A 27,993-nucleotide genomic window follows, 5' to 3' on the forward strand; every position below is an offset into this window, starting at 1 on the left:
TTCTTATATAAAATGTTATCATACTTTTTGACAATACTATATAAGTTATTAAATAAAACCAAATTATTTGACAATATTATACAAATTATTATATAAAAAACACGAGAAAAATAGTGCAAAATATATAACTCATTATTCCATTTATAATTACAATTTTTATTTAAATATAAATATTATTAAATTTTCATTCGTATATTATTATTTAAATTTAACCAATTAAATTGAATTAAATTTAAGCGAGAGAAAGATGATAAAATTTCTGAACAAATGATATAATTAAAATTAAATAAATTAAATAAATAAAACTAAATGATAAAAATAAATTATTTATTTATTTATTTATTTTCATTTACTTATTAATTATTTATTTTTCTTCCTTTTTATATTAAAATACATGAGCATTACCTAGATATAGATAAACGTGAAGAAGTCACAATACATAAAACTCTGTGCATTCAGTCTAATACTTTCTTTCCATCTAAGAGTCTTTTAAGAAATTATACGTCGAATAGGATATTTTGAGAATCTGCATGAAAAAGATGACTCGCCTATTAGATAATCACTGTTAGAATTGTAACATTAATTTTATCTCTTTTCAATTACTAACGCTCATAAAGGAGTCGGTGCTTAAGATAACTATGTAGCCACTCGACATTTTAATAGGTGTGCCGGCACGCATCATTATTATCATAAGATTTTTCATTACTCGGACTCTTAATGTCGTCCAATCCATCTCATAGATAGCAGTGCTGACGTCGATACTCTATGAGAAAATAATTAAAACAATCACTATTAATTAGGTAATATATGTGCCAATAATTTTGACGTAATGTTATTTCTGAAATCACCTTCTCAATTTCCTCCCCTCTTTTAGCTGTTAAATATTTGTTGCTTAATGTTCAAATTTACATATTTATTAAACAGTAATTAGGGTAATTAGCATGAGACAAGTGAATTTGGAAAATTAAAAAATATCTGCTATTGGATTACTTAATCATTTCTCTGAAGAAAAAATGAATTTGTTTAAAATTGATTATTAAAGAAAAATATTAAGATTTACATCATCTTAAATAATAATTATCATTAAAACATTTAAAATAATTGTGAAAACTATTAAGATTTATATCATCTTAAATAAATAAATAATTGGTAAATAATTGATACACATATTTCATAATCACTTTAATTTGAAATATTATATATTCTAACTCATAAAATTATGTTTTCCTATGCATAAAAAAATAGAAAATAAATAAAAATAGATATGGTTATGCATCAATATATCAACAATCTAAAAAATGTGAATAAACTTCTACCTTCAATGTCACCTCGTTGCCATACCAGCAATAAAGAAATAATTGCATGAGCATGGAGCACAGATAAGAAAATGTGTGTGCAAAGTCGAGGGTAAATAATGACGTCATTGTAGATAGTTTGTAGATGCTCATGCAGAGAACTAAAGAGATGAGGGAAAATTGGACGAATATCATCATTGTAAAAGCTGCATTAACCGTGTGTGCAAATCTGCAGTTTTATATGTATAATAAGATTTCTGTTATTATTTCTATAAATTATTAAATAATTTATTCTGTACGTAAAGTTAAATAAACTAATTAAAACGAGGATAAATAGCACAATAGTATTTGATAAACTTAATAGCTATTAACCGAGTAAAAAAATTATGTGCAAATTATTAAAACAGATAACTCTCTTTGTATATTTTTATCATTGAAAAACTAAAAAATTTATAATCATAAAGGATTAAAATTCTCATTTCTATCTTTTTAATTACCACAAATACTCACTTATAAATGTACAGATGATGATATATCAGATCGTGAATGATCGTCTTCTCGCGTGCTGCCAGATCTTCGTCTGACTCACTATTCTTTTCAGCTTCCATCAACAACGCTGGTAATTTATGAGCGCGATGGCACAGAATTTCGAATTGAGCGCAGATCTGGATCATCATACCGGAAATTAGCGTCTCGTGTGCAACACTGGAATTTGCGCATAACATCAAACCCACGCATTGAAATATCAATATAGGCAAGAATATATATATCGATGATAGTTCGAAAGGCGCCCAATTATACACAGGAAAGCTGCGCGTCTTCAGAGATTTGTAAAATTGCGCAAAAGTAGCAAATATTGCAGTGAACTCATTGAGAATCTCGCAGCCGATCGTTAGCTGTCTAGAAATTTATGAATTATCTGTTAAAATACATGTTAAAAAAGGATTACATATATACATTATTGTAAATATGCAGAGCAATCCTTAAGATATTGAAAATAAATATTTAAATAAATTATTTAAATATTATTCAAAATATACTATTAAAAAATTTAAACTGTTTATATTATATAATTATATTAATTTGTTGTTAAAAAATTTAAACTGTTTATATTATACAATTATATTAATTTGTAACATCGCCTTATTTTAAGAAAAAAGATAATTATTATAAGGTATAAAGAAAAAGAGAGAGAATTATTAGTCAAAAGAATTATCTTGCATTCAAGGCAAATTATGTATGAGATGTTTTCAAAAAATTATTTTACGATTGAAAGTAAAATGAATAAAAGAAAAAAACTGTGTAAATTCTGTCCATGTTTTAGCATGTTAACATGCAAATATATAAAAATTATTCACACAATTAATAAATAATTTTATCATAATCTAATTAATAATTATACATACCTCGCGTGTCGATCAAATTTCTTTTTTATCAATTTCTCTTCTACATCTCTGGGAATACAATTATCCTTCAATAGCATCTTGTCCAAATCAATAATCTTTCCCCGACGTATGAAGAGATGCACGATTTTGCAGGAAACACCAAAGATCGAAAGGAACAGGTAACACTTGTCTACGAATTCTTCTAGGCTCGCCGATATGAAAGTATCAAATATACCATAGAATACGAATAACTGCAGTAAAACAAACATGAAAGCAGAGTAAATATTGTACATCCAATATTTTAACGAGTTCACAGGAAAATGCACCGGTCGCCAATAACCGGTGTAAGTGAACAAAGCAAATGATACTGGAAGTATATGCATTATTCTAGTTTGCGGCACTCTCTATTCTTTCATTGTCATTGCATATATGAAATTTTTTTTCTTTTTAATAATAGCATTATCAAAAGAAATTATATATCGACATTGTTGTTATTGTAGATAAATGCTTTAATCTCAAGGCGGAAAAATTTTCAGAATATTAGAAGTCAGAAGTAAAAGAATTTCTCGCAATAAAGAGGCGATCGAGAGAGACGACTTGTATACGTTACCGACAATAATTTTCTAATATAACGCATTTTCTTTCCGCATATATATTTATCATTTATGTCCCCCGCAATAATTTTAATAGTGGTATAGAGAGAGGTACACTAATAATACTTGTATTACTAATAGTACATTATTATCCCGTACGTGCAGCCATTATGTACGTGCATTACAATCTTCTGTATAATATATAACAATTATATCTACTATTATACATCGTAAATGAAGGAGACAAAGTCAGGAGAACGACCTCTGATGCCTCTGTTTATGTTCGCTGTTATGTTCTCAACAAGTGAATCATCGAAGTGTCATACAGCTTGCATATTTGAGTCGTCGAGAAAACGGGAACGTACGAGCGAAAGAAATGCGACGGACATTCGTTATTTGGTAAAGATATCGAACGACGAGACGAGCGCGTGTGCGAAAGTGCGTGACAATATGAACATTTTCTTCATTTATTTCTTTTTATATTAATTGTGTAACGTGAGAGACTAATAAACTTCTTGATTAATTTGACTCAATCCCTATTCTAATATTTTGATAATTATCCTACGTAACTAAACAAATTATTCATCTATTAAGTTAAAATATTGCAGATATAAGATCTAAATATTTTAAAAGAAGAGAAAAAAGAGAAGAGAGATCAGCACTTTTTAAATTGTTTTCAAAAAGAATCCTCTGAAATATGTAAAAAAATAAATCAATATAATTTATTAAATAATTTTAAAACTATGTTTATATAAAAATTAGATAATTTTTAAATAAAATTTAAATTTTCCTAAAAAATTAATTAAGAAAATTTATGTATGTGTGATTCCACAAAAATTTGTTAGTGAATTTGTCAAAATTAATTAATATATAAATTTTTCAATTCTTATGTGAAATTTCTAAAGAATAGATATCATAAAGCAAAGATTTTCTTTGCTCTTTGATTGTCAATATCAGCATATTGCTTGAATAGCGTTCAGATTGCACAGGACTGTAAGAAATATAAATCGTGCACAATTAGGAATCAAGATAAGATTCAGTCGATCACCAATCGATCAATAGATCATTAGACAGACTTTAATCATCATGACGGGAGAAAAATGAGAGCACGTTCCGATAGCACGTACACGTCGAGAAATCGAGGCAATCGCTAAGAGACCATCAAACAGAGTAGTAATGAAGAGAACGAATTTGTAATCTAGAATAGCAAAGATATAGGGCATGAAATCCATAGAGAGTACGAGTAGTTCTAATCAGAGTTGTCGGATCCGGTAGAGCACGGGCAAGCTTGAAACATGGGACATATGTCCACACATGTTAGAAATACTTGTTGCGAAATATCTATAACCACCCGGTTACAGTGGATCTTAATGAAACATTACTCTAGAAGAAGCTCTTTCCATCATTGTAAAATCGAATCAATTCAATAAACCATCACTATAGCAATCCAGATATTCTGAAAGGAGAATTATTCATATATCTTTATTTTTTATGTACTAAGTTTATTTTTATTTACTAATTATTCATACCAGTATATACTTATATATACTTACCTTAATATTCTTCTAATAATATTTTACAGGATCTATTAAAAAGTGACAGCGAGAAAACGTCGTAATGTCATGTTATGAACCTCTTTTTCATGGCAGTGATTATGGTCCACGAAAATTCCTCAATATGATTAAACGAAGAAAAATTATTAACAAAGACACCTAGATACATAGCAATCATAGATTTCTCAATGGGCAAAAATCTGAATTATCCCAGCGCTCGTTATCACTTTTTCTCTCTGTCACTTATCGAAAATCATCACTTCACATGCCATGTTTATCGTTTTGTGATGTAAAACGCGCACGAAAATCCGGTATGCGCTTAATATATCGTCGTTCCACCAACAGTAATCAAGAGTTTTAAAAATCTAAAGGGAGAAGGAAAAAAGAAAGGGAGTGAAAAAATAATACAGAGGGGAGAAAAATAGAAAGAAAGAGTTAGAGAGAAAAAGAGAAAAAGAGAAACAGAAAGTTAATGTTATTTACAACGATACTTCATGTGTATACAGGTACATCCTTCCAATCATAAAGCGAAATAAATGTAACAATGAATAATAACGGAAAAAAGTCTGAAGAAATTTGTTTGAATTCTGTTTCATATACGAGGGTGGGGTGGTAAGTTTCCGGCCTGATAAAGAAAAAAACAGTTTTTTGGATTTTTTTTTATTTTATTTTTCAACATAATCTCCACAAAGACTAATACATTTTTCATAACGGTGCTCTAATGCAGTGATACCAACTTTATAGTGCGATTCGTCGAGCTCCTCAAAATACCCATTTACAGCGTTAATGACTTCCTCGTTGCTCTTAAATTTTTTTCCATCAACGAATTAAAGTTCGAATTGCTTCCCCAACCATCTTATTCGCCAGATTTAGCACCCAGCGACTATCATCTATTCCCTAACCTCAAAACATGGCTCGGTGGACAAAAAATTTAAGAGCAACGAGGAAGTCATTAACGCTGTAAATGAGTATTTTGGGAGTCGACGAATCGCACTATAAAGTTGGTACCACTGCATTAGAGCACCGTTATGAAAAATGTATTAGTCTTTGTGGAGATTAAGTTGAAAAATAAAATCAAAAAAAATCCAAAAAACTGTTTTTTTCTTTATCAGGCCGAAAACTTATCACCCCACCCTCGTATATATTTACAACGTTACATATAAACATCAATCTCTCTTTCTGTGGTTTTATTACAAATTGTCGTTGAACTAATGTTGTTTCTTATTCTTTTCCGACTCCATTATTTACTGGACGTCCGACGTTTTCGATTATTATCTACCATTTATTAAATATCCTTTCCAAAAAAAATCTAAGTGACGTCTGATATATATATATATATATACATATATATATATATATATATATATATATATATATAATTTTAAATTTAATTAATGAAATTGAATTAAAACTTAAATGAAAAAGAAAGATGATAAACTTTCTGAAAGAATGATATAATTAAGATTAAGTGACTATACAATTAATTGTTTTTTTTTATTTTTTTATTAATTATTTATTTTTATCCTTTTTTACATTAAAACACACGATCATTATTTAATTATAGACGATATACATGAAGAAATCACAATACATGAAATTTTGTGCATTCCTGGTATTTTCGTTCCATTTAAGAGTCTTTTAAGAAATTATATGCCGAATAGGATAGTTTGAGAATCTACATAGGACAGAAGAAATGACTCACTTATTAGATCATCATTGCTAGAATTTTAATATTAATTTTATTTAATTTCGATAATACTAACGCTCATAAAAGATTCGGTGCTTAAGGTAACTATGTAACCACTTGATATTTTAACAGGTTTGCTAGCACGCATCATTATTATCATAAGATCTTTCATTACTCGGACTCTTAATGTCGTAAAATCCATCTCATAAATAGCAGTGCTGACGTCGATACTCTATGAAAAATTAATTAAAACAATCATTATTAAATAACTAATGTACCAATAATAATTTTGACGTAATATTATTTCTGAAATCATTTCCTCTCCTCTTTTAGCTATTAAATATTTGTTGCTTAATGTCCGATTTTATATATTAATTAAACAGTTATTACTAATTAAACATAGGCAACTAGCATAAGACAAATGAGTTTGGAATACTAAGGAATATCTACTGCTAGATAACTCAATTGTTTCTCTGAAGAAAAAATAAATTTGTGCTTAGAATTGATAATTAAAAAAAGTATTAAGAATTACAATATTACCGATAAATAATTGTTATATTTCATAATTTAATTTAAAATATGTTCTAATTGAGTACTGATACAATTATGTCTTCCAGTGCGTTAAAAAAAATAGAAAATAAACATAAATGTGGTTATGCATCAATATATCAACAGGCTAAATGTCAATAAACTTCTACCTTTAATGACACCTCGTTGCCATACCAGCAATAAAGAAATATTTGCATGAGCATAGAGCACAGATAAGAAAATGTGTATGCAAAGTCAAAGGTAAATAATGACGTCATTGTAGATAGTTTGTAGATGCTCATGCAGAGAACTAAAGAGATGAGAGAAAATTGGACGAATATCATCATTGTAAAAGCTGCATTAACCGTGTGTGCAAATCTGCAGTTTTATATGTATAATCAGATTTCTGTTATTATTTCTATAAATTATTAAATAATTTATTCTGTACGTAAAGTTAAATAAACTAATTAAATCGAGGATAAATAGCACAATAGTATTTGATAAACTTAATAGCTATTAACCGAGTAAAAAAATAATGAACAAATTATTAAAACAGATAACTCTCTTTGTATATTTTAATCATTGAAAAACTAAAAAATTTATAATCATAAAGGATTAAAATTCTCATTTCTATCTTTTTAATTACCACAAATACTCACTTATAAATGTACAGATGATGATATATCAGATCGTAAATGATCGTCTTCTCGCGTGCTGCCAGATCTTCGTCTGACTCACTATTCTTTTCAGCTTCCATCAACAACGCTGGTAATTTATAAGCGCGATGGCACAGAATTTCGAATTGAGCGCAGATCTGAATCATCATACCGGAAATTAGCGTCTCGTGTGCAACACTGGAATTTGTGCATAACACCAAACCCACGCATTGGAATATCAATATAGGCAAGAATATATATATCGATGATAGTTCGAAAGGCGCCCAATTATACACAGGCAAGCTGCGCGTCTTCAGAGATATGTAAAATTGCGCAAAAGTAGCAAATATTGCGCTGGATTCATTAAGAATCTCGCAGCCGATCGTTAGCTGTCTACAAATTTATAAATTATCTGTTAAAATAAATGTAAAAAAGAAAGAAATATATATCATATACAGGGTGTTCGGAAATTCAATCGACAAATTTTCAGAGATTGTCGGGGGCACCATAAGAATCATTTTTTGCAAATGAACCTGGGGTCGGAAACGTATCATTACGTCGCTACGACATACGGAGTGTTCGAAAGAGTCGGGACCTCGAAATATCAAAAAATAGAAGTTTTACAAAAAATTGTTTCAAATAAAAGTTGTAGGGTGTAAAAAGGTCTATTTACTGGCGCCATTTGACCTAGGATGGCGTCGCCAAGGTCACGACAAGGCCACTTTGAATTTTTGAAATGGAATCCTCCACTTTTTATTGCATATTCTTGTAGCCCTTCTCGAGATCTTTTCAAAGCACTACACCCTCAGAAAGGATTTCTGATAACAAGACAAAAAATATTCTTGACACATTTAATCCGGTCACAATCTTATGTAGTATAAAAATGAAACAATTTTAAAACTAAAATAATTCTTATTCTTCTCTCTCGAATTAAATAAGATTGTCTTTATAATCTGGAAAGAAGAATAATATAAAGAAATCTAAGCTATATATTCTTGCACTTAGAATAATTTGATATTAGCGCCATTTAATAAATAAGAATATATTCTTGATTTGCGACTTCTACGCCGCAACTCGATTTTCGTGTGCGCGACATGTTTCTTCATTTGCCGCTACGCGGCAACACCACTCTTAATTTTTCTCGTACTCAATATTTACCATGAGATGTATATGAAGGACTTGTATTAACGTAAGATCTAAAGTATATTTTTCTCCCTTAGCAGTGGTGCGGAAGAGAGGACGCTGCTCACACACAGGTTCTCTGTGTGCATTTGAGCCGCATCCTCTTTCTGACATCACTGTTTATCAGTTTAATTTCGAGTTGAATTTAAAATAATTTATTTAATAATCTGGATTCCTTGTTGGGATTCAGAATATTAAACAGATTATTTGAAATTAGGCGGAAAAAAACTTTTAGACCAATAATTAAATTTATTTGACTTCAGCAAAATTTATTAAATCCAAAGAAATATTTTTCTCTGTGTATTAGGAATATCTCTTTAGAAGATCCTCTTAACTTAAGAGTATCCTCTTAGCGCTTATTTTAGTGGTATATATTCTAAAGATAAGTGGCATATTCTTAAGTTAAGAATACAATTTTTTCGCAGTAGTTGCGTGAAACCGATATGCGTTTGTCGTCTTTTGTAGATAGTATCAGGATCATTTTATTCTAGATTTAAGAATTTTCTATTTAAGATTAAAATATTCTTTTTTTAATAAAAAATATGATTGTCGCTATATCGATCCTATTTTATGATAGATTGAAGTGTAATAGCATTAAATTTAGAAATCTTTTCTGTGGGTGTAATTTTACCAACTTTAAGTAAGCCGTTTCGAAGTTATTGAAGTTATAAAGTTTTTCCTGATAAGTCGACGACTGTAGCTATCGTATTATTATCCGCGAATAAAGGTAGAAGTGATAAATGATGGTGGATCTACTTTTATAACTGATCGATGCGTATGATATTTTGGGTTATTTTTTATTACAGACGTTCGACCAAATAAAAACCTTCATTTTTTTTGTAGACTTGAGTTTGTACTCCAAACAATACTGTTGTGCACTGTGTTAAAGCACGTATCCCATTGAAATCATCATCTAGAAAATAAAGTATTTTATTTCTGATTTCTAATATGCAACCCTGGCAAAAATGAGACGTTTGTTTGGCGTTTACATGAACGTTTGTGGAAGTTCGTCGAGAGTTTAAAAACGATTAGTAAAGAGTTTGTAGAACAAAAATTGCAACACTGCAGCGTTTAAAAGACGTTTGTACGTTATAGCGTAAACGTAAACGTTTGAAAAGTCTGAGTAAACTCTGTACCCGAAGATGTATCAACGTTTACTGAACGTACTCTGAAAAATGTTACCATTGCAAAACTTTCATGTAACATTATATAAAGAGTTTGTAGAACAAAAATTGCAACACTGCAGCGGTTGATAAGCATTCAAAACCCAACAGCGTTATGTAAGTGCTCTTACAAAGTTTGAAAAGCATATAAACTCTCAGAAAACTCACTCAACGGTTGTTAACGCTTTATAAAGTTTCTTATTTTCGCCAGGGAATAAAAAGTGGAGGGTTCCATTACAAAAATTCAAGGTGGCCTTGTCGTGACCTTGGCGACGCCATCCTAGGTCAAACACATGGCGCCAGTAAATAGACCTTTTTACACCCTACAACTTTTGTTTGAAACAATTTTTTGTAAAACTTCTATTTTTTGTGATATTTCGAGGTCCCGACTCTTTCGAACACTCCGTATGCCGTAGCGACGTAATGACACGTTTCCGACCCCAGGTTCATTTGCAAAAAATGATTCTTATGGTGCCCCCGACAATCTGAAAATTTGTCGATTGAATTTCCGAACACCCTGCATATATCGAATTTTCTTAAATTATTAAAAATAAATATTTAAATAAATTACTTATAAATTGATTAAAATATATATATATTTTTTAATTTAAATCTCTTATGTTATACAATATCACTTTATTTTAAAAGATAATAATTATTTTAAAATAAATAAAGAAAGAAGGAAAAGACAGAATCGAAAGCATTATCTTCCAGTCAAAAAAAATTATGTACGATTATGCTTTTAAAAAATTATTTTATGAATAAAAGCAAGGAACAATAAAAAAAGAAAAGAAAAAATCCGTTTTATTTTTGTCCGGCAACATGCAAGTGTATGAAAACTACTCGCAATTAATAAATAATTTTGTTATAATGTAATTAATAATTACGTACTTAGCGTGTCGATCGAATTTCTTTTTTATCAGTATCTCTTCTACATCTCTGGGAATACAATTGTCTTTCAACAACATCATGTCCAGTTTAATAATCTTTTCACGACGTATAAGAAGATGCACAATTTTGCAGGAAACGCCGAAGATCGAAAGAAATACATAACATTTGTCTATGAATTCCTCCAGGCTCGCCGATAAAACAAAAAAAGTGTTAACTAAACCATAAAACACGAACGACTGCAGGAAAATAAACATAAAAACCGAATAAGTATTGTACATCCAATATTTCAATGAATTAACAGGAAAATGCACTGGTCGCCAGTAACCGGTATAAGATAACAGAGCAAATGTTACTGGAAGTATATGCATTATTCTAGTCTGCGGCAGCTCCCTATTGTTCGATTATCATTACATATATCAAGTTTGTTTTTTTAATAATATCTTTCAAAGGAAATTGTATCGTCGTTGTTGTTATAGTAGGTAAATACTTTTGTCTCAAGACGGAAAAATTTTCAGAATATTAAATGTCAGAGTTTCTAGGCAGTAAAAGAGTTTCTCGCAGCAAAGAGGCGCTCGAAAGAGACGATTACGTGTATCCGTCAATACGTAACTGACAATAATTTTCTAATATAACGCACTCTTTCTTTCCGCACATATGTTTAGCATTTATGTCTCCCGCAGTAATAATTTCAATAATGATACAGCAAGAGGTACACTACAATAATACCTATATTACTAATAGTACATTATTATCTCGTACGTACAGACATTTCAATCTCCTGCATAATATATATAACAATTATAACTTGCAGCTAAACAAATTATTCAGCTACAAAGTTACTTTTACAAATTATAACATAATTATTTATAATACTTTAGAAAAAAATTGGATTGAGGAAAGAATTTAAAAGAAAGAAATATAGCAAAATTTTATTGAGTATATATATTTCTTTACATTTTATAATTGCACACAAACTGTCCTTTGCCATTACAGTTCTTAAAATATAAAAGAAACGTCCTATACTAGTTGTTCTACAGTTATGCTGTTATGACATTTATGATATAAAAGCAAACATTTTTTTGCGAATTTGAAATTCGAATGAATATAGTATATAATTTATTTTACAAAATTATAAAAAGTGTGTGTGCAAAATTAAATATCACAATTAAGGAAAAAGTGAAAATATTTAATTTGTTAAGTGTGAATAGTATTATAGAGGAAATAACTATTAATACATATATAAAGAATTTTGAACAATTTAAGAAGACGGAATTTAAAAAAAAAATTTAACATATTTAATAAGTAAACAAAAAGAAATAAGAAGAAAAGAATAAATCTAAAAATCTAACATCTATGCTAACAATGAAAGATAATAAATAATTATTTTATAAATAATTATTTTATAAATAATTATTTATAAAATAATTATTTATAAAATAATTATTTATAAATAATTATAAAATAATTATTTTATTAATAGTTTCTACAAATAACGCGTGAATAATATAATAAATAATTATTTATAAAATAATTATTTATTATATTATTCACGCGTTATTTGTAGAACTAATGCACAAATTCATTTCTAATCCAAGTTTATATCATTTATGAAAGATTTATTTAAAAGTAGGTGTATAGGGCGGGTTCTAACTCAGGTCCTCTCAGGGGGGGTGAAGCGCGAGGGGGATTTCGATGGCGCGGGGGAATGACGTCAGGCGGGACGGAGGGGAGCGCGAAGAGAACGCGTGCGAGAGAGAGGGAACGATAACGCGAAGAGAACGCGTGCGAGAGAGAGGGAACGATAGCGCGTGGAGAACGCGTGCGAGAGAGAGGGAACGATAGCGCGTGGAGAACGCGTGCGAGAGAGAGGGAACAATATTGCGAGAACAACGCGTGCGAGAGAGAATGATAATATCGCGAGAATAATAACGAGTGTGATAGAGACAACGATAAAGACTTATAACTAGCGCGAGAGAGATAGCGCAAGGGATGGGAGCGCAAGGGAAAGGTGTGTAAATAAATACATTTTTTCAATTATAAATATAAAATATAAAATTTATTTAACTGTGTGTAAATACATTTTTTGTGTCATAGCGCGTGCGAGAGAGATTACTATTCTTATTCTATCTAAGCGCGAGAGAAAGAGATAGCGCGAAAGAACAATGGCTGCGTTCAGCAGAAAAAGCTGCTTTGCAACTGTTGTAAAATTCGTGAACAACGCAGCCAATGACGCGTGCCGAAGATATCGCGAGACTTATGATTAACGCGCGAGAGAGAGAGCGCAACGAAGATATCGTGAGACTTACAACTAGCGCGCAAGAGAGAGATGCCAAAGGATGAGAGCGCAAGGAGAGGCGCGTAAATAATTGCAATTTTTTTTACAATTAAAAATATAAAATTTATTAAAGTGTATTATACATTTGTGTGTGTGTGTGTATGTCTAATAATAAAATAATAATAAGAATAATAATAATAATAATAATAATAACAACAATAATAATAATATAATATAAAAATATAAAATTTAATATAAAATATATATAGGTGAACTGACAATGACAATAAGTGAAGGAAGCATCGAAGTTACCACCGAGTAATTCCCCCACTCCTTCCCTTAACTAATGCACGATGTTGTAGCTATAGATAGCTAGATAGGCAGGATAGATAGGTAAATAGGTCGCGGTAGAGCACGGACAATCTTGAAACATGGGACATATGTCCACACATGACTTGTTAGAGTTGCGAAATATCTATAGTCACCCGGTTACAGTGGATCTTGATGAAATATTACTCTAGAAAAAGCTCTTTCCATCATTTGTGAAATGATTAATTTAATAAACCAAGATTAAGAGAAAGAATTCTGTCAATTCAATAGAATCTATATTTAAGTGTTCCGTCGCAAGAGACCCTCCTTTATTCAGATATTCTTCCTATCCATCACTACAGCAATCCAGATATTCTGAAAGGAGAATTATTCATATATCTTTATTTTTTATATACTAAGTTTATTTTTATTTACTAATTATTCATACCAGTATACTTATATATACTTACCTTCATATTCTTCTAATAATATTTTACAGGACCTATTAAAAAGTGACAGCGAGAAAACGCCGTAATGTTATGTTACGCATGAACTGCAGTTTTCATGGCAGTGGTCATGATCCACGAAAATTTCTCGATATGATTAAACAAAGAAAAATTATTAATAAAGACACCTAGATACATAGATAGATATCATAGATTTCTCAATGGGCAAAAGAGGGCAAAAATCTGAATCATCTCACGCGCACGTTCACTTTTTTTCTCTATTATTTATCGAAACTAATCACATCGCATGCCATGTTTATCGTTTTGTGATATAAAACGCGCACGAAAATCCGGTATGCACTTAATATATCGTTGTTCTACCAGTGATCAAAAGTTTTAAAAATCTAAAGGAAGAAGGAAAAAAGAAAGGGAGTGAAAAAATAATACAGAGGGGAGAAAAATAAAAAGAAAGAGTTAGAGAGAAAAAAAGAGAAAGAGAGACAGAAAGTTAATGTTATTTACAATGATACTTCATGTGTTTATATATCCTTACAATCATAAAGTAAAATAAATATAATAATGAATAATGGCGGAAAAAAGTCTGAAGAAATTTGTTTGAATGCTGTTTCGTCTATATTTACAACGTTACATATAAACATCAATCTCTCTTTCTGTAGTTTTATTACAAATTGTCGTTGGACTAATGTTGTTTCTTATTTTTTTCCCATTCCATTATTTACTGGACGTCCGATGTTTTCGATTATCATCTATCATTTATTAAATATCCTTTCAACTTTCCAAAAAAAATCTAAGTGACGTCTGATATATATATATATATATATATATATATATATATATATATATATAATTTTAAATTTAATTAATGAAATTGAATTAAAACTTAAATGAAAAAGAAAGAATAATAAAATTTCTGAAAGAATGATATAATTAAGATTAGATGACTATACAATTAATTGTTTATTTTTATTTTTTTATTAATTATTTATTTTTATCCTCTTTTATATTAAAACACACGATCATTACTTAAATTAGACGATATACATCAAGAAATCACAATACATGAAATTTTGTGCATTCCTGGTATTTTCGTTCCATTTAAGAGTCTTTTAAGAAATTATACGCCGAATAGGATAGTTTGAGAATCTACATAAAACAGAAGAGATGACTTACTTATTAGACCATCATTGCTAGAATTTTAACATTAATTTTATTTAATTTCGATAATACTAACGCTCATAAAAGAATCGGTGCTTAAAGTAACTATGTAACCACTTGATATTTTAACAGGTTTGCTAGCACGCATCATTATTATCATAAGATCTTTCATTACTCGGACTCTTACTGTCGTAAAATCCATCTCATAAATAGCAGTGCTAACATCGATACTCTATAAATTAATCAAACATTAATAATTAACTAATATATGTGCTAATTAATAATTTTGTTATGTATTGCTGAAATTATTTTCCTCATTTCCATCTCTCTTCTAATTGCTAAATATTTGTTGTTCAATTAATGTTTAATGTTCAATTTTACGTATTTATTAAACAATTATTAGCGATAATTAAAATGAAACAAGTGAGTTTGAAAAATTAAAAAATTAAGAATATCTGCTGTTAGATAATTCAATCGTTTAGATCAATCGTCTGAAGAAAAAATGAATTTGTGTTTAAAATTGATAATTAAAGAAAAGATTATAAAATGTATGGCATAAATAATTGTAATTTCAGATAATCACTTTAATTTGATATACTATATATTCTGTATATATACTATATATTCTCTATAACTGCAATGAGGACTGGAGAATTATTATATATTCTAACTCTGAGAATTGAGATAGAATATATGTCTTTCAGTGCGTTAAAAAAAATAGAAAATAAACATAAATGTGGTTATGCATCAATATATCAACAGGCTAAATGTCAATAAACTTCTACCTTTAATGACACCTCGTTGCCATACCAGCAATAAAGAAATATTTGCGTGAGCATAGAGCACAGATAGGAAAATGTGTATGCAAAGTCAAGGGTAAATAATGACGTCATTGTAGACAGTTTGTAGACGCTCATGCAGAGAACTAAAGAGATGAAGGAAAATTGGACGAATATCATCATTGTAAAAGTTGCATTGACCGTGTGCGCAAATCTGCAGTTTTATATGGATTATTTTCTATTATTGTTTCTATAAAATGTTAAATAATTTAAGTAGCACGGTAGTATTCAATTGATAAATTTAATAGCTATTAACCGCATAAAAAATAATTAACAAATTATGAATAATTCTCTTTATATATTTTTATTATTGAAAAACTAAAAAATTTATAATTATAAAGGATTTTTTAAAATTCTCGTTTCTATCTTTTTAATTGCCACTCACTTATACACGTATAAATGATGATATATCAGATCGCGAATGATGGTCTTCTCGCGTGCTACCAGATCTTTGTCTGATTTACTATTCTTCTCCGCTTCCATCAACAACGTCGGCAATAAATGAGCGCGATGACACAGAATTTCGAATTGAGCGCAGATCTGGATCATCATACCGGAAATTAGAGTTTCGTGTGCGACACTGGAATTTGCACATAACATCAAAGTCACGCATTGGAATATCAACATAGGTAAGAAGACATATATTGATGATAGATCAAAAGGCGCCCAATTGTACACAGGCAAACTGCGCGTCTTCAAAAATGTATGAAATTGCGCAAAAGTTGCGAATATTGCGCAGGACTCATTAAGGATCTCGCAGATGATTGTAAGCTGTCTACAAATTTATAAATTATCTGTTAAAATAAGTGTAAAAAGGAAAGAAATATATATCATATATATATATATATATATATATATATATATATATGCATGTATATATCAAATTTTCTTAAATTATTAAAAATGAATATTTAAATAAATTACTTACAAATTAATTAAAATATATATTTTTTAAATTTAAACTTCTTATATTATACATCATCACTTTATTTTACAATGATAATAATTATTATAAGATAAATAAAGATAGAAGAGAAAGACAGGATCGAAAGAATTATCTTCCAGTCAAAATAAATTATGTACGATTATGCTTTTAAAAAATTATTTTATGAATAAAAGCAAGGAACAATAAAAAAAGAAAAGAAAAAATCCGTTTTATTTTTGTCCGGCAACATGCAAGTGTATGAAAACTACTCGCAATTAATAAATAATTTTATCGTAATCTAATTAATAATTACGTACCTAGCGTGTCGATCAAATTTCTTTTTTATCAGTATCTCTTCTACATCTCTGGGAATACAATTGTCTTTCAACAGCATTATGTCCAGATTAATAATCTTTTCACGACGTATAAAAAGATGCACAATTTTGCAGGAAACGCCGAAGACCGAAAGAAATAAATAACATTTGTCTATGAATTCCTCCACGCTCGCCGATAAAACAAAAGTGTCAACTATACCATAAAACACGAACGACTGCAGTAAAATAAACATAAAAGCCGAATAAATATTGTACAGCCAATATTTCAATGAATTGACAGGAAAATGCACTGGTCGCCAGTAACCGGTATAAGATAACAGAGCAAATGACACTGGAAGTATATGCATTATTCTAGTCTGCGGTAGCTCCCTATTCTTCAATTATCATTGTATATATCGTTTATTTTTTAATAATAACTTTATCAAAAGAAATTGTACATCGTTGTTGTTGTTATTGTAGATAAATACTTTTATTTCAAGACGGATAAATTTTCAAAATATTAAATGTCAAAGAGTTTCTAGGCGGTAAAAGAGTTTCTCGCAGCAAAGAGGCGCTCGAAAGAGACGATTACGTGTATCCGTCAATACGTAACTGACAATAATTTTCTAATATAACGCACTCTTTCTTTCCGCACATATGTTTATCATTTATGTCTCCCGCAGTAATAATTTCAATAATGATACAGCAAGAGGTACACTATAGTAATACCTATATTATTAGTACATTATTATCTCGTACGTACAGACATTTCAATCCTGCATAATATATATAATAATTATATCTACAATTATAACTTGCAGCTAAACAAATTATTCAGCTACAAAGTTACTTTTACAAATTATAACATAATTATTTATAATACTTTAGAAAAAAATTGAATTGAGGAAAGAATTTAAAAGAAAGAAATATAGCAAAATTTTATTGAATATATATATTTCCTTACATTTTATAATTGCACACTGTCCTTTGCCATTACAGTTCTTATAATATAAAAGAAAATGTTCTACACTAGTTGTTCTACAGTTATGATGTTAATGCTGTTATGACATTTATGATATAAAAGCAAACATTTTTTTGCGAATTTGAAATTCGAATGGAATTGGAATTCAAAATTATAAAAAATGTGTGTGCAAAATTCAATATCACAATTAAGGAAAAAGTGAAAATATTTAATTTGTTAAGTGTGAATAGTATTATAGAGGAAATAACTTTATTAATGCATATATAAAGAATTTTGAACAATTTAGGAAAACGGAATTTAAAAAAAAAATTTAACATATTTAATAAGTAAACAAAAAGAAAGAAGAAGAAAGGAATAAATCTAAAAATCTATGATAACAATGAAAGATAATAAATAATTATTTATTATTTTATTCACGCGTTATGTGTAGAACTAATGCACAAATTCATTTCTAATCCAAGTTTATATCATTTATGAAAGATTTATTTAAATAAACGGAATTTTTTAATTTAATAGAAATTTAAGGAAACATGTATTTTATTTTTATATAATATTATTGATAATATATAACATATATATTATTGTATTATATATAATAAACACGATATATACGTGACTTATTGAAAAATCATGCAAAATTGACGTGATTGTATTAACTTTATATCTTGATTAATATAAGAGATCACACATCAGATGTTCGCAGAAATATTTTATTGTGCAATAAGTTGATCAAATAAAATTACGTAAACAATCACAATTATTTTTTACCGATTCTTCAATGAGGATAAAAATCCGAATTATTCCGCGTGCTTGTTATCACCTCTTCTCTCTGCCACTTATCGAAACGCGACGCATCGCATGCCATGTCTATCGTTTTGTATATAAAACAGGCATCGGATATGCACTTTAACTCCATATCGTCGTTCCATCAACAGCAATCGAAGCTTTTAAGCACCACGATTTGTGTTTTCTGTATAGCAAATCGATTGCTCGCGCTTTTTCTCTTTCTATATTTTCGACAAATTTTTCGAGACGATCATTATTTCGCCGCCATTAATAAGTTTGCTTTTTTCAGCTAAACTTTTTACATTTCTTGTTTTTTTCTTTTTTTTCAAACTTTTAAATATACAGGGTGCTTCACAATCTTCGTACAATATTTTAATAGCCTACGTTCTAAAGGTAAAATCAAGTCAAAAATTCTAATGAAAGTATCGAGACTACAATAATTTTTGATTTATTAATGACCATTAAAAAAACAACAAAGTAAAAAAAGACTATTAGGAAATTTTCTAAATAATGCAGTAATTAAAGCGCAATAAAAATTGTAATTTCTAATAATACAATAAATTAAAAATTATAAAATACTATAACGTCACTTGATCAAAGTTTGCTAATGATATTATGTAAAATTCACATATTAAAGTCTATAACTTCGCTTACATATACCGATCTATCATTTGTTGATTTTTACAAGATAGCAAATAAATTCATTTTTATACACAAATATTTTACTGACCAAGATATAATAAACCTCATTTCTTAAATGTGTGTAAAAATGTTAGATTTATAATTCTATTTAAATATAATAATTAATCGTGCACGTACATTAAATTGTTATTTAATAAAAGATGAAGTATTTTACATACAACATTTATAACTCGTTAATTAGCTGACCATTTATATAGCATGCATAAGAAACAATAAAATCAGTTGTGCAGTAAAAATTAGTATTACCTAATTTATAAAAAATCAATAATAGATGACAGATTAATAAATGCATTTGTATAGTCACGAATCTAAACGTGCCAATTCTACGTAATATTCTTAATAAATTTTAATCATTTATAACGAAAAAACTATTGCAACCTCAAAATTTTTGTACGAAAACTTTTTTATTCTATTTTATGTCCAGAATAAGCTATTAAAATAAGACACTCTGTTTATCCCTTTCATTCTATTCCGTTCTATTTTAGCTAAAAAATACAAATTTAATATTTTCAGAGATCAATGTCATATATCACTGCGCTTCACTCTCAAAACGATGATTCCTTTGTATGTAGGATTCCAACATGCAGGGGATTCGATGTAACGATTATTACGCATCAATCTCACACACAATACTTTTTCCACGTAATATAGCCCGGCAAAAATTTCACGAATAATGGTGATACAAACTTTATTCACTCACACCAATTTAACATCGAACTTATCCCACAATCGCGTTGCAAATCCGACTATTCCGCGAATTCACATAAGATCAAATAGTTTTATGATACGAATTTTCCAAGTGACATGTCCATTCACTTGTTGCTCTTTCGATGAGATAGGATCTTCAATAATTGGCGCACATACATATGTTTATGTAATGCTTTCTGCCAATATATGAAAAATATCTTATCGCACGAAGCGCCTTTTTATAACATTCCAATTTCGTATAATACACGACACTGCGATTTCACCGACACGAAGAATCACACGCGTGTAAGGCTGATATTATATTTGTGTCAAATGACAAATTTTTTAAACATATTGATTGACTGCAGAATAAAAAATTTCTAAGAACTCGAAAAATTACTATCCTGCAGCCAATCAATATTCTTGAGAACTTTGTTGTACGATAAATGTAATAAAGGCCTAAGGAGAGAATCATGCCGAACAACGCTAGAATGCAAATAGAACGAGCTTCGCGGACAGTCGCAAGTGAACTGACAATGACAATAAGTGAAGGAAGCATCGAAGTTACCACCGAGTAATTCCTCTACTCCTTCCCTTAACTAATACACGATGTTGTATAGATAGCTAGATACCTAGACAGGTAGGTAAATATAGGTAGGTAAATAAATATGCTGTACAAAACATTCCAGGCAATATTTTTACGAAAATAGACAAAACAATTTTTGTGCGCACCGGGATAAATAATTTTTTCAAAGCCAGCTTTTTGCAAAAGCAATTTCAAATTATAAATTATATCTTCTATATTATTTTGAAAGAACGTTTTGTGTACTCTCTAGAATTCTAAATATGATAAATTTGCTAAATTTGAAAGTACAGTAAACAATTAGTATTCTGCTTTTTCACCAGTTCAAGAACATACCGCAATTAAAATCGAAAAATATTCTCTAAATATTAATATATCTCATTTGCTTATCGCATGGTACTTCATTTTCTCGTATAAAATTTTGCCAAATTTTTTGAAAATATAATATAATACAAGTTATTATATAAAACCAAATTTTTTGGCAATATTATATAAATTATTATATAAAAAATATGAGAAAAATACTGCAAAATATATAACCTATTATTCCATTTATAATTACAATTTTTATTTAAATGTAAATATTTTAAATTCAATCAATTAAATTAAATTAATTGGGCTAAAATTTGAGCAAAAGATGATTTCTGAAAATTTCTGAAAAAATATCATAATTAAAATTGAATAACTATATAATTATTTCTTTTTATCTTTTTACTAATTATTTATTCCTCTACTTTCTATATTAGAATACACGAACATTACCTAAATATAGATGATACATGAAGAAATCATAATATAACTCACAATGAAACTCTGTGCATTCAGCCTGATACTTTCGTTTCATCTCTAAGAGTCTTTTAAGAAATGATACGTCGAATAAGATATTTTAAGAATCTGCATGAAAAAAATGACCGCCCATTATATAATCAATGTTAGAATTTTAACAATAATTTTATCTAATTTCGATTACTAACGCTCATAAAGGATTCGGTGCTTAATATAACTATGTAGCCACTCGACATTTTAACAGGTGTGCCGGCACGCATCATTATTACCATAAGGTCTTTCATTACTCGAACTCTTAATGTCGTCCAATCCATCTCATAAATAGCAGTGCTGACGTCGATACTCTATGAGAAATTAATTAAAACAATCATTATTAAATAACTAATGTACCAATAATAATTTTGACGTAATATTAATTCTGAAATCATTTCCTCCTTTCTTTTAGCTATTAAGGATGCTTTGTATGTACAATTCCAGCAAAAAGTAGCTGAAAATCAATATTGACGAATATATCCACTTTTGGTGTATTTTGAGTATGATAAATTGCGTGGAATATTACAATTTGATCTTAGCTACAGTGCAGAGATGTATTTTTTAATATTGCGTTTTTACTGAAATATTCTGAATTTTGTTAATCGAAATGATTAACTTTTGGCAGAGAATTTCGCCTTGTGTCAGATACATGGCTAATTTCATTGAATTATATTTAATATCTTTTTAACCAGTTAGTACTTGTATAATATTATTTTACCAAATTTCCTCTGTATCTAAACTACACTTTTGCAAATTTTAAACAAATTCTGAATATTATTTCCATGTGTTTTTGTCATTTGAATCGACGTGGTTATACGTTTCCCATAAGAACACATGTTAATTCGGTGCAAATTAAAATCCTTATAACTTGTAAACGCTTTAGTGAATTGATTTAAAAATTGTACTGAAGATTCTAAACATATGTAAGGACATTCTGTACAATTTTCATTAAATTCTCAATATTTTGAAAATAGGTACAAAACATCCTTAAATATTTGTTGCTTAATGTCCAATTTTATATATTAATTAAACAGTTATTACTAATTAAACAGGCAACTAGCATGACAAATGAGTTGGAATACTAAAGAATATCTATTGCTAGATAACTCAATCGATTCTCTGAAGAAAAAATGAATTTGTGTTTAGAATTGATAATTAAAGAAAAGTATTAAGAATTACACAACATCACCGATAAATAATTGTTATATTTCATAATTTAATTTAAAATATGTTCTAATTATATACTAATACAATTATGTCTTTTTGTGCGTTTTAAAAAGCATAGAAAATAAGCATACATGTGGTTATGCATCAATATATCAACAGTCTAAAAATGCAAGCTTCTACCTTTAATGTCACCTCGTTGCCATACCAGCAATAAAGAAATATTTGCATGAGCATGGAGCACAGATAAAAAAATGTGTGTGCAAAGTCAAGGGTAAATAATGATGTCATTGTAGATAGTTTGTAGACGCTCATGCAGAGAACTAAAGAGATGAGGGAAAATTGGACGAATATCATCATGGTAAAAGCTGCATTAACTGTGTGCGCAAATCTGCAGTTTTACATATATAATAGAATTTCTGTTATTATTTCTATAACTTATTAATTAATTTATTCTGTACATAAAGTTAAATAAATTAATTAAAACAAGTGGGTAAATTAGCATGATAACATTGGATAAACTTTAGTTATTAATCGATTAAAAAAGTAATTAAAAAATTATTAAAAAAGGATAACTCTCTTTGTATATTTTTATCATTGAAAAACTAAAAAATTTCGTAAAGAATTTTTTAAAATTTGTATTTCTATCTGTTTAATTACCATTTCTATCTTTCTAATTGCCACTCACTTATAAATGTACAGATGATGATATATTAGATCGCGAATGATTGTCTTCTCGCGTGCTACCAGATCTTCGTCTGATTTACTTTTCTTCTCAGCTTCCATCAACAATGCTGGCAACATATGAGCGCGATGGCACAGAATTTCGAATTGAGCGCAGGCCTGGATCATCATACCGGAAATTAGAGTCTCATGTGCGACACTGGAATTTGCGCATAACATCAAAGCCACACATTGGAATATCAACATAGGCAAGAAAACATATATTGATGAAAGATCGAAAGGCGTCCAGTTGAACACAGGCAAGCTGCGCATCTTCAAAAATGTGTAAAATTGCGCGAAAGTCGCGAAAATTGCAGTGAACTCATTAAGGATCTCGCAGCCGATCGTAAGCTGTCTATAAATTTATAAATTATCTATTACAATAAATCTAAAAAAATTTGTAAATAGATATAGACTAAATTTTCTTAAATTATTGGAAATAATTATATAAATTACTTGAAAATTACCTAAAATATATATTTTTTTCAAATTTAACTTTGTATATTATCGCCTTATTGTATAATATCACCTTATCTTAATAAAGAAAATAATTATTATAAAATAAATAAACAAAGAGGAAAAAGAGAGAATCGAAAAAATTATCTTCCAGTGAAAATAAATTATATATAAGGTGCGTTTAAGAAATTATTTTACGAATAAAAGCAAAAGTGAAAAAGACAAAAAAAATCCATTTAAATTTTGTCCGATAACATGTAAATGTGTGACAATTATTCGCAATTAATAATTAATTTTGTCATAATCTAATTAATAATTACATACCTCACGTGTCGATCAAATTTCTTTTTTATTAGTATCTCTTCTATATCTCGAGGAATACAATTATCCTTTAATAACATCTTGTCCAAATCAATGATCTTCCTCCGACGTATGAAGAGATGCATAACTTTGCAGAAAACGCCAAAGATAGTAAGAAAGAGATAACATTTGTCTATGAATTCCTCCAGGCTCGCCGATAAAACAAAAGTATCAACTATACCATAAAACACGAACGACTGCAGTAAAATAAACATAAAAACCGAATAAGTATTGTACATCCAATATTTCAATGAATTGACAGGAAAATGCACTGGTCGCCAGTAACCGGTATAAGATAACAGAGCAAATGATACTGGAAGTATATGCATTATTCTAGTCTGCGGCAGCTCCCTATTGTTCGATTATCATTGCATATATCAAGTTTGTTTTTTTAATAATATCTTACAAAAGAAATTGTATCGTCGTTGTTGTTATAGTGGGTAAATACTTTTGTCTCAAGACGGAAAAATTTTCAGAATATTAAAAGTCAGAAGTAGAGAAGAATTCCTCGCAGCAAAGGGACGGTTGAAAGAGACGATTTCTATACGTTACAATAATTTTCCAATACAATGGACTTTCCTCCCACGTGTATATTTATCATTTATGTCTCCCACGGTAATAATTTCAATAATGATACAGCGAAAGATATGCTAATAGTAGATACTAATACTAGATATTGCGAAATACACTAAGAATACGTATATTACTAATAGTATATTATTATCCCATACACGCAGACATTACAATCTCCTATATAATATATAACAATTATATCTACTGTTGCACATTGCAGTTAAACAAATTATTCAACTATAAAGTTATCCTATAATTATTTATAGTTATAATAGTTTAGAAAAAATGGGATTGAGGAAAGAATTTAGAAGAAAAAGAACGAAATTTTATCATGTATTTTTTTCATTCTACAAACACAAATTATCTATTGTCATCATAATATATATTTTAGTTCTTAATATAAATGAAAATGTTCTACACAGAAGAATTTGTTCTACAAATGTTATATACGATGTGAAACTAAAAAGTTTTTTTGCGATCTAAAATGAAATTCAAGTGAATATAATATACATATAAACAGAGTGTCTCATTTTAATTACCGCGAATATTTCTTAAATAACGCATTTTCGTGGAAAATGTTTCAGATAAAAGTTGTAAGGTTTGGAGGAGGAAAAAAGATGGAGATATTAGTTTGTTCTCAAATACAGGTGCTAAAGCCATGTGAAGATCAACCTAATTCTTTTTAATGGATTTATCCTAAATTTGTTTATATCATTGATTCTTTATCGCGTGTAGCACTTCTTATACAAAATGTTGTTAAATTATTTTAGGACTAAATTCTTTGGCAATTTTATATTAGTTACTATATAAAAAAAACATAAGAGAGAAATAGTGCAATATATACATCTTATTATATATTACTTATAATTACAAAATTTTAATTTAATTAAAAATTTTTATTTAAATAAAAATTATTATAAATTTAGTTAATTAAATTAAATTAAAATATAAACGAAGAATAGATGTGCATCTTAAAATTTCTGAAAAAATGGCATGATTAAAGTTGAATGATTGTAGCATTGATTATTTATTTTTATCTTGTTAGAAAACACATGAGTATTTAAACGTAGATGATATATATGTGAAGAAATTACAATACGTGAAACTCTGTGCAGGTGACCTGGTATTTTTGTTTCATTTAAGAGTCTTTTAAGAAATTATACGTCGAATAGGATATTTTGAGAATCTGCACAGAAGAGATGACTCACTTATTAAATCACCACTGCTAGAATTTTAATATTAATTTTATAATTTTGAATACTAACGCTCATAAAAGATTCGATGCTTAAGGTAACTATGTAGCCAGTCGATATTTTAACAGGTTTGCTGGCACGCATCATTATTATCATAAGATCTTTCATTACTCGGACTCTTAATTTCGTAAAATCCATCTCATAAATAGCAGTGCTGACGTCGATACTCTATGAAAAATTAATTAAAACAATCATTATTAAATAATACCAATAATAATTTTGACGTAATATTATTTCTGAAATCGTCTTCTTTATTTTCTTCTCCCTTTTAATTGCTAAGTATTTGTTGTTTAATGTTCAATTTTACATACTTATTAAATTATTAATTATTATGCATTTAGAAATACAAATAAATTTGGAAAACTAAGAAATATCTACTGCTAAACAATTCAATCATTTGTGTAAAGAAAAAATGAATTTGTGTTTAGAATAATAAAAGAATAAATATTTTCTTTAAATGATAATCAAAAAAAGTATTTATTTTAATTAATAATTAAATATTAAAGATAGAAAACATTAAAATTTACAATATATCAATAGTAAGTAATTATAAGTACATCTTGTATAACAACTTTTGAAATACTATATATTTTAATTGAGGACTGAGATAGCATTATGTTTTCCTATGCTAAAAGAATAAAAAAATATAGATAAATAAACGTAGATGCAGTTATGCATCAATTTAAAAATGCCAACAAATTTTTACCTTTAATATAACCTCATTGCCAAACCAGCAGTAAAGAAATATTTGCACTAGCATAGCGCACAAATAAGAAAATTTGTGTGCAAAATTGAGGGTAAATAATGACGTAACTGTAGATAATTTGTAAACACTCATGCAGAGGACTAAGGAGATGATGGAAAATTGAATGAACATCATCGTTGTAAAAGCTGCATTGACCATGTGTGCAAATCTGCAGATTTTTAATGAGTTTCTATTATTATTTCTATATATTATTAAATAATTTATTCCATGCATCAAAAAATTGTGTATAAGTAACATGTATAAGTCAATTAATTAAAATAAGTGGATAAATTGAGTAGCACGATATTACTAAATCGATAAATTTGATAGTTATTAATCGATTAAAAAAGTAATTAAAAAATTATTAAAAAAAGATAACTCTCTTTGTATATTTTTATCATTGAAAAACTAAAAAATTTATAATCGTAAAGAATTTTTTAAAATTTGTATTTCTATCTGTTTAATTACCATTTCTATCTTTTTAATTGCCACTCACTTATAAATGTACAGATGATGATATATTAGATCGCGAATGATGGTTTTCTCGCGTGCTTTCAGGTCTTCGTCTGACTTACTATTCTTCTCCGCTTCCATCAGCAACGTCGGCAATATACGAGCGCGATGACACAGAATTTCAAATTGAGCGCAGATTTGGACCATCATACCAGAAGTTAGAGTCTCGTGTGCGACGCTGGAATTTGCACATATCATCAAAGCCACACATTGGAATATCAACATAGGCAAGAAGACATATATTGATGATAAATCGAAAGGCGCCCAATTATACACAGGCAAGCTGCGTGTCTTCAAAAGTATATAAAATTGAGCAAGAGTTCCGAATATTGCGCTGCACTCATTAAAGATTTCACTGGCGATTGTAAGCCGGCTACAAATTTATAAATTATCTATTAAAATAAATCTAAAAGATGAATTTATAAATACA

General features: G+C 28.7%; 1 protein-coding gene across 1 annotated transcript; it reads right to left on the reverse strand.

The window, feature by feature from the left end:
- Nucleotides 1–405: 405 nt before the first annotated feature.
- On the reverse strand, nucleotides 406–27,751 carry LOC145962451 (uncharacterized). Its single transcript, XM_083083508.1, has 22 exons — nucleotides 27,626–27,751; nucleotides 27,012–27,219; nucleotides 26,318–26,473; nucleotides 26,212–26,238; nucleotides 24,444–24,676; nucleotides 23,627–24,018; nucleotides 23,452–23,461; nucleotides 23,124–23,331; nucleotides 21,932–22,087; nucleotides 21,829–21,851; nucleotides 17,221–17,607; nucleotides 16,364–16,753; nucleotides 10,934–11,332; nucleotides 7,701–8,090; nucleotides 7,212–7,419; nucleotides 6,590–6,745; nucleotides 6,469–6,501; nucleotides 2,702–2,931; nucleotides 1,806–2,000; nucleotides 1,317–1,524; nucleotides 608–763; nucleotides 406–526 (listed from the first exon to the last, which is right to left on the reverse strand). The coding sequence occupies exons 2-22, from the start codon at nucleotides 27,207–27,209 to the stop codon at nucleotides 479–481; spliced, it is 4,203 nt and encodes a 1,400-aa protein (XP_082939634.1). The 5' UTR covers nucleotides 27,210–27,219; nucleotides 27,626–27,751; the 3' UTR covers nucleotides 406–478.
- Nucleotides 27,752–27,993: the final 242 nt, after the last annotated feature.

This window comes from Camponotus vicinus, unplaced genomic scaffold (assembly GCF_025532165.1).
Source record: "Camponotus vicinus isolate PSW18456_S1 unplaced genomic scaffold, iyCamVici1.0 SCAF_12, whole genome shotgun sequence".
NCBI lineage: Eukaryota > Metazoa > Arthropoda > Insecta > Hymenoptera > Formicidae > Camponotus > Camponotus vicinus.